Here is a 14,316-nt window from a genome sequence, read left to right as displayed (position 1 = left end):
AATCAAGGAAGACAACCTCATCCGCATTATACATGCTTTTGTGCTCTGCCACCTTTCGTACTCGGTGGCCATGTACAACTGGCTCGTTGCAGAGAGGAGCAAGCTCAATTCCCTCATCAGAAAGGTTTTCAAGCTCGCCCTAGGCTTGCCTGTAAGCACTCGCACCGAAAACCTGCTCAAGCTTGGAGTTCACAACACACTCGAAGAGATAATCGAGGCGCAAGAGCGCTCACAGCTGCTCAGGCTTTCCGGAACCAAATCCGGCCGCAAGATACTCGATGAAATGGGCCTCAACTCTGTTGACCAGTGCCCCGACGTCGTGCAGATTCCCAGAGACATCAGGTCTCAACTGCACATCGCACCCGTTCCCCGCAATATGCACCCCGCACACAACGTCGGTCGACGTCGGGCTAGGGGTAGAGCTCTGCTCGCACATGTCCGTAGCGAGCACACTGAGGCAAGCTTCGTAGATGCTGCGGCATATGTCCTACACGAGGCATTCGCTGTCTCTATCGTCGACTCAAATTCCAGGCTCATTTGCTCCGCTACGGTACGCACATCGAAGCCCGTGGTAGCCGAACAGGTTGCAATCGCGTTGGCTATGCTAGATAGTCGCAGAGAGTCAATATACAGCGATTCCAAGGCAGCTATCAAGGCTTACGAAACCGGGATGGTCGCCCCTCAGGCCCTCCACATTCTCCAAAGCGTCAAAAGCATAACTCCCCATTCTATCACTTGGTTTCCCGCTCACCTTGGGTCGACTGAGGGCTCCAACCCTAACGAGGGCGTGCACGAGGCCGCGCGAGGACTTACTGACCGCGCCGCCTCCGCAGTCCCCCTGCCTCGCTGGGAACCCTTGCTGACGTTCAACGAGATAACTAAACATTTCTATCTGTCAAGACGGGTATTCCCCCTCCCACACCCTGCCTTGTGTAGGGCGAGGGCAGTTACCCTTAGACTATTACAAGCCCGTGCGTATCCTAACCCTGCGGTTCTTCATGCAATATACCCTGAACGGTATGCCAGTGCGGACTGCCCTGCCTGTGGACAATTAGCAACATTGAACCATGTGTTATGGGAATGTGAAGCCATCGGCTCCGCCTTCAGCGAGGACAGGTGGGCAGTGTTCTTGCGCAGCCCAGAACTCCATGACCAAACCCTGGCTGTCCAGAGTGCCCGCGAACGGGTCGCCAAGCTCGGCTTGGCGGTCCCTACGTGGGACTAGCCGGGTGGCGCGGGGTCTCCCCTGCGTCTTCTCTGGACCCCAATAAAGTTTGCATCATCATCACTATCTTAGAGGATGCCAGGGGGTTTTGTGAGCACGGATATACGACTGGCCAAGTTATATGCAGCTTTGCTGTAAAAAGATAAGGCTTGGGAGCATCTCAGCAGCAGTGCTTGCACTCTCTTCGCGAGACTGCTCACTGTGCTATCCTCTGTCACACTAGTTGCAACACGGGTTTTTTGATAATTTCACAGCTGCTCACTTTTGGGCAATGACTACTTGCTGTAGAGATTTCAAGATATTTGGAGTCAAACGCAACAACTTTTTCCCAGATATAATGAAATGCATGGACTCGACACCATGACGGAAAAACCTGTAACCAACTTATACAGTGGAACCTCGATTATACGTACACTGGTTTTGTGACGACACGCATTTTACAACGAATCAGTTTGGTCCACATAGAAATAGTGTATTGAAAACCTCGGTTATACAACGCAGTTTCACGCCTACCCTGCATCATATCACGACACTCGTGAAACTGTCCGAGGAAAAAAAAAATCACTTTTTTACTCAAATCTGACGATCAAATATTTGCAGGTGCAAAATGAAAACTAACATGCCCCTAGGTTACTGAAAAATGGTGACAGCAAATAAACATATCTGTGTCACCATTTTAGGAAAAACTGGTGACACAGATACAGCATGCCTACTCAGAATGAAAAAGTTGAAGATAAAGATTCACTTATGCCTCCTTCAATTAAATGCTTAACTGTCTTTTTAAAAAATAATTTAATCTACATTCCTTGGAGAAAGTGCAGAGTCGTGCTGCAGGTTTATTCAGGCTGTCTGTACCCTTTTTTGGGCAAGGCACCAACTCCTTCTTGACCTTCTCGCAGTTTTTAGCGCCTCGAGAGAGCTCGGTTGCAACGGCTCGCTTGGTAGCAATGGCCAGCACTTTTCACTTTGTGCCATCTGCTAGCACGGCAAGCTTCCCAACCGCCATCCTGACCACGCACGCACATCAACAGCGAGCAAGACGTGCACGTGTGACAGACAAGCAAGGATGCGTGGAACTGCTCTAGGCCCAGTTTCTAGCCAGAAAAAGAAACTTCTGAATTCGAGCCGGCATGGCTGGCATCGTGGAGCGGTGGAGACAGGCGAAGGAGTTGCGATAAAGAGGGAGGGTAGTTCGGGTAGCTTGATAGGTCCACGAAATGTGCAACTGACGCGTAAGAAAACCTGGGGAGAGTGGCCTGCACACCTGGAGGTCAGAGAATCGCATTGTGGCACCGGCTGTTCGCGTGTCAGAAAATTTATGTCCTGTTCCGGCTCAGTTCGCACGCACACATGCGGAAGGGTGAAAACGGCTGTCACACGAGACGGATCGCGAAATCGCACGTGTGCGGGCCAGCGACACACGTGCGGCGACTGCCCGTACGCGTGTGGGCACTTCGCTGGAGCACCGTACTCTGTTCACTGTAACCGATCAGCAGGGCTCAGAGACATTCGTTGTAAGTGCGATTTTGTACCATTTAAATACTTTATATTTCCACGGTCACGCGGGTATCGTTTGTTTTAAATGAAGGCTCAACTGTATACGGTGCCCGGATTATATGACAATTTTGCGTGGTAAAGTCACATAATCGGGGTTCCACTGTACTTTGAGATATTCGAGTTCAAGCTAACCAGAGTTAAGTAGACAAGACCAAAAGCGGCAGAAAAATAGAAAGCTCTCCCTGAGCTCAAAAGATGCAATAATGTCTGCCTTGGAGTGGGGGGACGCAGCGTGGATGTGTTTCCTGTCTTCTGCCAAGTCAATCCACTTTTGTAGCTGATGCCTGCAGCCCATGCAGCATGCTGAAAATGCGCACCCACAGCCAGTCTTTCAATCCACCGAACACACAAGAAGTTGCCTACCTGCCCTCTCGGATCTCTATGGTCATGGCCCGCGAGACAACGTCCCGCGATGCCAGGTCCTTGGCAATGGGCGCGTACCGTTCCATGAAGCGCTCTCCTTCGCTGTTGATGAGATAGCCACCCTCACCACGACATCCTGCACACCAAGGGAGACAAACAGTGCTGTAATCACAACTTGGCCTCGCTATGCTGAGCTTATTCAAATAAGCCAGCAATTGAAATAAAATATCGAGACTTATTATTAATAGAGCTGTGCGAATAGCAAAATTTTGGGTGCGAAGCGAATTCGAATATTGAAGTGTGAGTGCGAATCGAATAGTATATTTTTCGAATATTTCTCGAATATTTCTAGAATACTTTTCGAATACTTCGAAGAGAAATTGCAGTTAGAGAGGATTCCTAAGCATATTCTTATGAGATAGCAACATGAAAGTGTTTCTTTTCGCTAGGTTATGAAGCATTGGCAGGGTGGTGTTTCATAGTTTTGTTATCAAGAATGTGGCAATGTAGAGGCCGAATTCTACTTATATACATTATTTGGTGCAACCAAAGTGTTGCTGACACCACTTTACACGTGATAGGCAAAGATGCCATTTCCTCAGCCTCTCCTCCTTTTTCAACTTCTGTGGAAGCCCAAATGATGTGGCGGACAAGGGTGTGCTCCCTTCAAATTCGGAGTTCCAAATCTGCCTTGTAGACGTTGATATATAAGAACATCTGAAATTATGATGCTAAAATGCTTCAGCTTCCAATTTTTCAGACTTCTTGCCCAAATTGCAGGTACAAAACAGCATTATGATTGAGAATTAAATATTCGAATTTCCCACCTCTGCCACATCTTTCATCTCCATGTTGGAACCAGCGTTTTCTTGAGTTGCGACCATAGCAGAGCTTGAAAGGCAGCTTTGCCGCAATACCGGGTGTGAATGAGGTGAAGCACATTGAAAATCTACGGACCACTTTCAATCTGACGTTGACTGTGTCTTGGCAAAGTTCGACCGTAACGAAGCTTGAAAGACAGCTTTGCCACAATACTGGGGTGTGACGAGGTGAAGCATATTGAAAAATCTAGGGACCACTTCCAATCGGACGTTGACTGTGTCTTAGCAAAGTTCGACCTTAACGGAGCTTGAAAGGCAGCTTTGCCGCAATACGAGAGTGTAATGAGGTGAAGCATATTAATCACTTTCAATCGGATGTTGACTATTTGTTTTTGGGAAGTTCGAATAGTTCGAATAGTAAAATTACAGTGAGAATCGAATTGAATAGCAAACACTATTAGAAAAATATTCGAAATTTCGAATATTCGCACACCCCTTATTATTAACCATTGAGTAGGAATACAGTATAACCTCGTTACAACGGATTTGTTTATAAAAAACATTTGGATACTACTTACCAATTTGCGGCGTCATGCCGACCTCCATATTTGTTCCATTGATTGAGCTTTCTTTACAACGGATTTTGGTATAACGGACATTCGAATATAATTACTAAACTGTGAGGCCAACAAGGTGGTCAGAACTCCCTTAGAGCGGACTTTTCTACCACGGACATCCCAAATTCAATAACTTCTGACTTCAAACATCGCTTAGCATACTTTTGGGACGGGAACAGCGCGCCGCGGATATTGATGTACCGATTTAAGAACGAAGGCCACCGATCTCCAGTCTGTCAATGACCAGCAAGCCTAGCTGTAGCGACAAAAAATCGGCGCGCAGCGTGCTTGGTCTTGCGTTTTGGGACTCTGAACCGCAAAATTGCTAGCCGCTGCCACCACTTCTCCGAGCGGTCGCTGCACGGCGAGGTTGGCTGGGGGGTCCACTGCCAATGCCCAAAATGCCCATCTGCGGTTCTGAGGAGCCAGCAGGCGATGCGATTCGTTGCTTGCGACGAAGGACATTGCGGCTTCTTCGCTTTCACATTTCCGCTAGTGCGATGTTCTTGCCGACAAAGTTTGGATTTGTCTTTTACATCAGCACCGTGAGCGGAGTTATGCCTAGCCACGACTTCGAGCAGTAAGCTCGGTTGCAATGTGAGTGGCCACGGTGCCCGATGTTTCAAAGTATAAGTCATGCTCGATCATGAGTACAAAGAGTTATCCTGCAGTGGTCTTCGTCGTAAGCTCCGAAATGCTAATAAGAAGAACCTCAAACAGCAGGTCCAACGAGTCAACGCTACTACAGTTGCACGTCTGCAATATTCCATGCACGTCTAGGCACGTATGCGATGTTCGCGACGAGTGCGGCGCGCTATCGTAATCTGATGATTGAGCTTCTGCTTGCAGCTGTCAAACTAAAGCATTATATCCAAAATTCGTTATAAACGTTTATTCGTAGCACTGTATTTCTGACAAGACTATTCCTCATTTACTTCGTTATAACCAATAATTCGTTATATCCATGTTCGTTACATCGAGGTTTGAGTGTATGTCTTTAATGTGCTGGCAAGGTAAGCTCGAGATCTCTGCTTTATTTTTATTTTTAGCTGTCTGCATCATTTCTGCTACTGTTTACACACTTATAGTATTCTACTTAAGTTTACTGTTATGTCAAGGCAACGTTGAGAACAAATATAAAATAATCTGCACATGCTTGGAGTGCACAGTAACAAAAATTCTGCTTATTGGTTAGTAAAATAACTAAATTGAGTTTTCATTATTAAAACGTAAATTATTAGCAGCCATCTCAAAGATGTTAGCAAAGGGAGTGTTATACAAAATGCTGTTTTTCTAATGAGCATCTCAATGAGTCAGTTTATGCTATTTTACATAGGCACTGAATTTTCTATGGTCTTACCTTAAATGCATAATTATCATAGCTATTAGGGGTTACCCTAGCAGTAGTCTAGTGGTTATGGTGCTTGACTGCGAAGCCGTAGGTCGCGGCAGCCACAGTTCGATGCCTGTGTGCTTGTATTTAAGTTTCATAGCAATATGTGGTCGAAATTCTGGAGCCCTCCACTACGGCTTCTATCATTATCATATCGTGGTTCTGTAGGACATTGAACGCAACAATTATTATTAGCTCTTTGGGGTGCCGCCTGTATCACGTTCCTATATTTATTCGCTGTGCTTGATACAGAACCGCTTTTCTATTGTACTTCGTTATATTTGTTTTTCTAGTTTAGCCTTCTCTAAATATTTTTACTATTACTACTCACCAGGTAATCGGAGCTTAAGTGGCAATATAGTGTGAATAACAGCGGTGTCTTGCCGCACTTTGTGCAACTATAGAACACGTCTGACACGTTTTCTGGGCTGCAGATGTTCTCTTATAAAAAAAATTGTTAAAAGATTGCGCATTACTGAGTACGGTGCTAACGAACGCTTTGCACCAGCAGATAAGTAGAATATAAAAGTAATTGAAGTTTTATGTCCTCTACGTAAACACGACGCGTCACAAAGAATGTCGCTACCAGCTTCTCGCTAACGTACACCTGTCCGGTGATCGGTTATTGCGAAAACCGTGATACGTTTAGGGGCAGGATTTGCACCATTGTGTGGAGGCTTCTTATTGAAATTCGTCTGATTAGATGGCAGCCTGCTATCTGGTCGGCAAGCAGAGCATCGACTCCACCCAACTGCAGTAGCGGCAAGCAAAAACCGTTATCAGCGAAGTGTATGAAGAGCTGTCATGATAAGCAGCTAAAGGAACCTCAATAACTTGTTTCGGAACGACAGTAATATACCTTCAGCAAGAAATACAAAACTTTTGAGATACCGGCAGACATTTCATTCAAATGAAACAAAAATGGTTGCAGTTAATAAACTTTCAAGTAGAGCTGTGCGAATAGCAAAATTTCGGGTGCGAAGCGAATTCGAATAATAAAGATTGAGTGCGAATCGAATCGAATAATTTTCGAATAATTTTCGAATATTTCTCAAACATTTTTCGAATACTTTGGCAGAAAAAGTTGCAGAGAATCCCTAAGCATATTTTTATGAGATAGCAACATGAAAGTGTTTCTTTTTGCTAGGTTGATGAAGCGCTGGCGGGGTGGTGTTTCATAGTTGTCTTATCAAGAATGAGGCAATGTAGAGGCCGAATCATATTTATCTACGTGATTTGTTGCAACCAAAGTGTTGCCGACAACACTTTACACGTGATAGGCAAAGATGCCATTTTCTCAGCCTCTCCTCCTCTTTCAACTTCTGTGGAAGCCCAACTGATGTGGCGGACAAGGGTGTGCTCCTTCAAGTCCAGAGTTCCAAATCTGCCTCGTAGACGTTGATATATAAGAACATCTGAAATTTTGAATGCTAAAAAGCTTCGGCATCCGATTTTTCGGACTTCCTGCCCAAATTTCAGGTCCAAAACAGCATTAATTGAGTCCCCACCTCTGCCACATCTTTCATCTCCATGTTGGAACCAGCATTTTCTTGAGTTAATACATTTGCGACCGTAGCGGAGATTGAAAAGCAGCTTTGCCGCAATATGGGGGTGTGATGAGGTGCAGCGTATTGAAAATCTAGGGACCACTTCCAATCAGACGTTGACTGTGCTCTTGGCCAAGTTCGACCGTAACGGAGCTTGAAAGGTAGCTTTGCCGCAATACGGGGGTGTGATGAGGTGAAGCATATTGAAAAATCAAGGGACCACATTTAATCGGTCGTTGTCTTGGCTAAGTTCGACCGTAACGGAGCTTGAAAGGCAGCTTTGTCGCAATACGAGAGTGTAATGAGGTGAAGCATATTGAAAATCTGAAGGGGTCACTTTCAATCGGACGTTGACTGTATTTGTTTTTGGGAAGTTCGAATAGTTCGAATAGTAAAATTCCAGTGCGAATCGAATCGAATAGCAAACACTATTAGAAAAATATTCGAAATTTCGAATATTCGCACATCCCTACTTTCAAGCAAACATTTTAGTGCATCGGCGTTTAGTGCTACATAACCATATAGACAGATATATAATAACAAATTTCCTAATGTATCGAAGTATCTTAAGATACAAGTGGAATGTATCGTATCGGATACAATCGGCATTGTGGTTTCGTGTATCTGTATCTCAAATACTTCTTGCCTGAGTATCTTGTATTGTATCGTGATACAATTTCAAAGTATCTTTGCCCAGCCCTGATAATAGCGCAATTTTCGACAGCCATGACCTCGCGACACACAAGCAGCAGACGACGATCCCGAAGCGAGCATGATGGCAGAAGCAGCCAATCGGAGGCCTTGAATTTAACTTCAAACAGGTGCTTTTTGTATGCTTGTTACTGAATACAGGAGCTAGCTGAAACGGAGAACTTGTACACGGAGAAATGCTCTTTACGGCGAGTCCAAATGGTGGCGCCAGGTTGCGCCGTTGCCGCACTATAATTTTGAAAAACGCAGTTTTTTTTTATTGCTATTTCCACAATTTTCGCCAAGTCGGCAGACGCAAAAAAAATTTTATAGCACTTCTACATAGTTTTCAGTGAAGATATTTTGGAATCAAATAGAAAAAAGGCTACAGAAACTGAAAATGCGATTTTCCAAATATCGCATTTTTTCTGGTCCCCCAGTTGAGAATAAGACCATGTTTGTGACATGCAATTGTCTCCGGTTATAACAGACACATTCAGTGTTTACACAAACGTCTGTTGTAACAGTACTTGGATTTTACGTACTCCCTTTACAACAGACCAAATTCCTCTTCACTATGAAGGTCTGTTGTAATAAGGTTACACTGTACTAAGGTCAAATACTGAATCAAATGCCCAATAATGGCACGCATCATTTCTTGCATCTGTATCCCCAATTTCCTCACATTCCGGGCAAGAAAATTTTACATGTTACCTTCTACCGTTGCATGGTAACTTTTGCTTGATCAGGTAATGCGTGAACTATGGAATGCGCATTTTCCCAAGGTGTTTCCCACGGCATTTTCCCACGTTCGAGAAATCGGTGATAGAGCACAAGATAAGCAGCAGAATTTGTTCCTCAGGCAGAGCATCACTTCAAAAGGCCAGCTCACCCTCGGTGATGAGACATCCAGCCCCATAAATGCCCGTTGGGTGGAACTGGATGAACTCCATGTCTTGCAGGGGCAGCCCTGCTCGGGTCACCATGGCGTTGCCGTCACCCGTGCATGTGTGCGCCTGATGTGCAAGAGAAGAAGGTGCGGCCATAGCCCCTGCGCACAGAACAGATTGAGAATGGATCGAAAAAGCAAAAGGTCACTCGAGCTAGCTGTACAATGACAATTGCTCAGCTGGTTGGTCTGTATTTGCTGTGGTGTGTGGGAGAGCACCGGCGCCCATTTTCTTTTCCTTCACAGAGGCGTGATCGCAGTCTGACAGCGGGGACAAACCGGTCACTTAGAAAGGGACACTGTAGCCCCTTTTAGGAGAACCAATTCCACCCTGCAGCCAGCTCGCTCTGCTCCTCGTTTCTCCGCTCGCGGGAGAGGGTACCCTTCCCCACCAAGTGAATCAACCCGGGGGAGGGAGACAGGAGGGGAATAAAACAGCCGATCGCCCGCCTCCGCCCGCAGCACAGTCACTCGAGCCTCGCTGTGCGTGGAATGGTGGCACGGTTGACTCGGGGGTGTTTAGGGGTAACACGTCGGCATTGTTCAAACAGCCCATGGGGTTTCCCAGTTGTTCTAGTTCCAAAGAAGGATGATACTTATGGCCTTTGTGTAGGCTACCGTAGGCTGAATGAGGTTACGAAGAAGGACACATACCCTTCTCATCCATTTCATCGTTAGTATCCAACGTAGGCGGGGCGAAGTACTTTACGACGCTTGATGCTAGTCGTGGATATTTTCAGGTCGAAATAGACGAGCGGGACAGAGAGAGGTCAGCTTTCACATGCCACAGGGGACTTTTTCAATTCAGGAGAAAGTCTTTTGGCTTGGTGGGGGCTCCCGCTACTTATCAGAGGCTGATGGACCAAGTTTTTGGAGATGCAAAGTGGCAGCACACCCTCGCATATCTAGACGACATAGTGGTTCACTCAAAAACGTTCGAGGAGCATTTGCACCACTTAAGAGACGTTCTAGAAAGGCTGAGGTCTGCGGGCATCACTCTGAACCCGAACAAAGCTCAGATAGCGGCGACCCGAATAACATTGTTGGGATTCACGCTTGACGAGGGTCGCATTTTGCCGAATAAGGGTAAGCTTGAAGCGATAGTCAGCTATCCGTCGCCGAAAGACATCGGCGAGCTGAGGCGCTTTCTGGGGATGGCGAACTTCTATCGCCAATTCATTCCAGACTGTGCGGCAGTGCAGGCGCCTTTGACAAAGCTCTTGAGGAAAGGTGAGCGTTGGGCTTGGGGTCAAGAGCAGGAGGCCGCACTGCGTCGCCTCGCTAAGTTGCTGGCTAACACGGCTGAACTGCAGCTACCCAATTTGAACAGGGAGTTTGTGATTCAAACAGACGCAAGCGACCTAGGCTTAGGAGCAATTTTGCTTCAGGAGCATGGAGGTGCCCTCCGACCGATTGCGTTCACGAGCCGTTCGTTGACGCCTGGCGGAGAGGAACTACTCGGTAACAGAGAAAGAGTGTCTCGCGATAGTTTTTGCTCTCCGTAAGTTTGACTATTACATCGACGGAGTGGCGTTTGTTATTGAGACGGACCACATGGCGCTCACGTGGTTGAGGCGCTTGAACGAACCAAGTGGCCGCCTGGCTCGTTGGGCATTGCTGCTGCAGCGTTACGACTTCACCGTGCGCTACCGCAAGGGCAAGAACAATGCCGCGGCCGATGCACTATCGTGTGCTCCAGTCCGACACAAGGCATGTCACGAGACTGACCCGAAACGGATTGAGAGCGAGACATGTGAAGTAGCGCTAACAGGAACAGCAGAACAAACGTCAGTTCAAGGCAAAAGCATGAACCACGTAGAGGCTGTCGTTAGCGCGGGGATAGTTTTCAGCAGAAGGGAGCTGAGAAGCTCAGCAGAAAGATCTGTTTTGTCGAAAGGTGTTCGACGGGCTCCAGGAGCCAGGTGGCGAGGCCACTGCGCACACGGGGCCAGCTGGTATTGCTGTCGGTGCAAAGTGCTCGGCAACAGCTGGTAATGCTGTGAGCACGCTGGATTCTTATCTGCTGGATTTTCATGGCGTCCTGCTGAGGTACATCCCATCCGACGATGACACAAGTGACCCATTCAAGGTTCGTGATACTATACAAGTTGAGAGGAGCACTGCTTCGCTACTTTCATGACTCGTGCATTGCTGGGCATGCGAGCGGCCCTAAGACTTATGCTAAGTTGTGTCGCCTCGCTACCTGGCCAGACATGAAGCGGGATGTGATTCGTTACACCCGTTCATGCCACGTGTACTAAAGCGTCAAGCCCCGAGGCAGACGATCGCCTGGCCTCATGCAGCCGATCAACAGCCAGACCCCCTGGCAAATCGCGGTATGTGACGTAATGGGACCGTACCCCACAACTCCTAGCAGAAACAAGTTCTTAGCAGAAACAAGGTGGTCACGGATCACTTCACTAAATGGGTAGAACTTTTCCCCCTTAGAAAGCTGACGGCTCGAGTGATAAGTTGATGGAGATTTTCACCAGCTTTAGGTTCCCTGAGCAGACGATAACAGACAATGCGTCTCATTTCACTGCAAAGTTGTTTGTTGACACGTGCGCCACGCTTGGCATTAAGTGCAAGAAAACAACCACCCAGCACACTCAGTCGAACCCCACGGAACGAGTCAATTGCAACACCAAGCACACGCTTGTCGCGTTCTCTGAAAGGCACAAGGACTGGGATACCTACCTTCCAGAGATCGGGTTTGCACTGCGATCGACTGAACTGCTCAACTGGGTATGCGCCTTCTTTCCTGAGAACTGCCGAATCCTGATAGAGACGGTTCTCGCAGATCGCAGTGGAGTACCAGTGGCGTCATCAGCACGAGCTGAATACGCAGCGCAGCTATGCGAGAAGCTGGCAGAAGCTTTATGTAAAGCACGCCGTAATCTCGGCACTGCTAGGGCACAACAGAAGGCGCAATCCGATCGCTTGCACCGTAACGTACAGTACAAGTGGGCGATCTGGTGCTGCGATGCCATCATGTTCTTAGCGATGCTAGCAAACAGATTGCAGCCTCACTGGCACCGAAATGGTCCGGTTCGTATCGAGTATGAGAGAAGGTTTCCTCGCTTGTTTATCGGCTCGCAAACATGAAAGGCAAACCGAGCGGCGGACCGGTGCCCGTATGTGACTTGAAACGCTACGTGTCACGGGAGGAGCATGGGGACGACAATCAGTCCCCCTCCAAGCCGCAGGCTGCGGCTGAGAACGCTCGAAACTGAGTGAAGAGCCCCGAGTTTCGGTACTACTTGCGTAACAAGCGGAGACAACTTTACATGGTAGGCCATGTTTGATATGTTCTACATGGGGTGCAGCGAATCACGCGCAACACGATCTGCGAGTGTTAACCTATTCTGTGTCGGCTTTAACCGAGCACATGGATAACCAAAAGGGAAATAGGCGCCGCTGAGACTGCTCCGAGAGGAGACCGCCTCCTGATGGCGAGCCCACACCCATTCCGTCGTCGTTGTCACAGCCCCACCACCAACGACAAACATCACCATGTACGCCTGACTGGAGGTCGACCGATACCTCACAACACCACTTCCACGCTACCCCATTGCCTCACCACCCGGCCTCCACGCAAGAGAGGCCCGAAGATCAACGCCAACCCAGCCGGGAGAGCCAGCTGCCCCGGGGTCGCAGCCACTGGGACATGCCAGGGTTGTATGGACACTCCAATGGCCTATGCTGCCTCGAGGCCATGGCGCAGCATGTCGAAAAGGGAAACCCCGAGCCCTGGCAGACCGGAGGAGCCTTGGCCACTAACGACCAGAGAGGTGGGGCTCAACGGGGCGTGGTCCGGACAACGGGGCTACAGGCGCAGGCCAGATCTACCACAGCAGTGGTGGCAGAGGCGACGACTGGGGAAAGAACCATGACACAAGCGCGGACGGCAGTGGAGACCGCAATGAGGCTGGTGGTGGCTACTTCGGAGGCAGCTGCGACACCAGTGGGGGCACTGGCGACACCCCTGGCAGAGGGCCAACCGCAGGAGGGCACGGACCTGGACCTATCCGTCCTGGCATTCCTCGATGAGGAATAACAAAATATTACCTCGTGTTTCAGTCTCTGTCGTCCGAGGGCCTTCCTAAGGGGAGGAGGACGTGGGAGAGCACGGGCGCCCATTTTCTTTTCCTCAACAAAGGCACGATCGCAGTCTGGTAGCAAGGACAAACCGGTCACTTAAAAAGGGACACCGTAGCCCCTTTTAGGAGAATCTGTTCCACCCTGCAGCCAGCTCGCGCTACGCCTCATTTCCGCGCTCGTGGAAGAAGGTACCCTTCCCCCACAAGTGAATCAACCCGGGGGAGGAAGACAGGAGGGGAATAAAACAGCCAACCGGGCATGGAGACAAGCTCTCTTGCGCCGGTCACTTGTGCCAGCGACCCACGTACGAGATTAGCCCCAGGACCTGAGAGCCGAGCATCGACAGTTTGTTTTCTGCTAGAGTGGACTATCCCTCTACGCGATGCTTATGTGTTATTGCTAGTATAGCAATAAAGTGTTGTTTGTTGATCTAGCCTGTTGCCTTATTCGCCCGAACCCGTGGTAGTTGCGATGACTCGCACTATGGGAAGGGGATGTTGACGCGTGCATGGTATGACTGTGCGAGGCTAGAACTGAAGCTAGGCGTCTGCACCAGCCATGCATAGGAGCGGACCCCTTCAGGTGCAACAACATTGTGACTCGATGAAGAAACGAAAGGAGAGGAAAGAGAAAGGACACCATAAAAATACAGAAAAGCCAGCCTCATTACTGTACTCAATGTACTCGAGCGAGTGCCAACTCACCCGGTGGCAAGGACGGTGTTCTTGGCCCGAAACCTGTGGAGAGTGCCATCCTCCATGCAGAGTGCCATCACACCCCGGCACTCCCCATTCTCCATCAGCAGATCCATGGCAAAGTACTCCACAAAGAAGTTGCAGTCGAAGCTCAGCGACTGCGCACGGCCACAACACAAAGAGAAAGTCACTATCGAGTTGCAAGCATAACAAACATAACACGCATTTTTTTTGCGTGTAAGTTGCCCAAGAAGGTGGTTTCCCGGCAGTGCCTGCCATATTGCAGTGAAACACTTTTAAACCGAGCTCAGACCATGAAGTCACAACTTAACCAGCCACACCTCGTGCAGATTATTCA

At 48.4% G+C, this 14,316-nt stretch overlaps 1 protein-coding gene across 1 annotated transcript in view; it reads right to left on the bottom strand.

Annotated features, from left to right (window-relative positions):
- The window catches only part of LOC119384040 (succinate dehydrogenase [ubiquinone] flavoprotein subunit, mitochondrial-like), a 58,796-nt gene that overhangs the window by 23,162 nt on the left and 21,318 nt on the right, over positions 1–14,316 (bottom strand). The window contains 4 exon segments of the mRNA XM_037652331.2: positions 3,146–3,281; positions 9,106–9,226; positions 9,228–9,264; positions 13,968–14,116. Of these exon segments, the coding sequence (XP_037508259.1) occupies positions 3,146–3,281; positions 9,106–9,226; positions 9,228–9,264; positions 13,968–14,116 (443 nt within the window).

The sequence above is a fragment of the Rhipicephalus sanguineus genome, chromosome 2 (assembly GCF_013339695.2).
Source record: "Rhipicephalus sanguineus isolate Rsan-2018 chromosome 2, BIME_Rsan_1.4, whole genome shotgun sequence".
Taxonomy (NCBI): Eukaryota; Metazoa; Arthropoda; class Arachnida; order Ixodida; family Ixodidae; genus Rhipicephalus; species Rhipicephalus sanguineus.
This window is presented reverse-complemented; position numbering and strand designations above follow the sequence as displayed.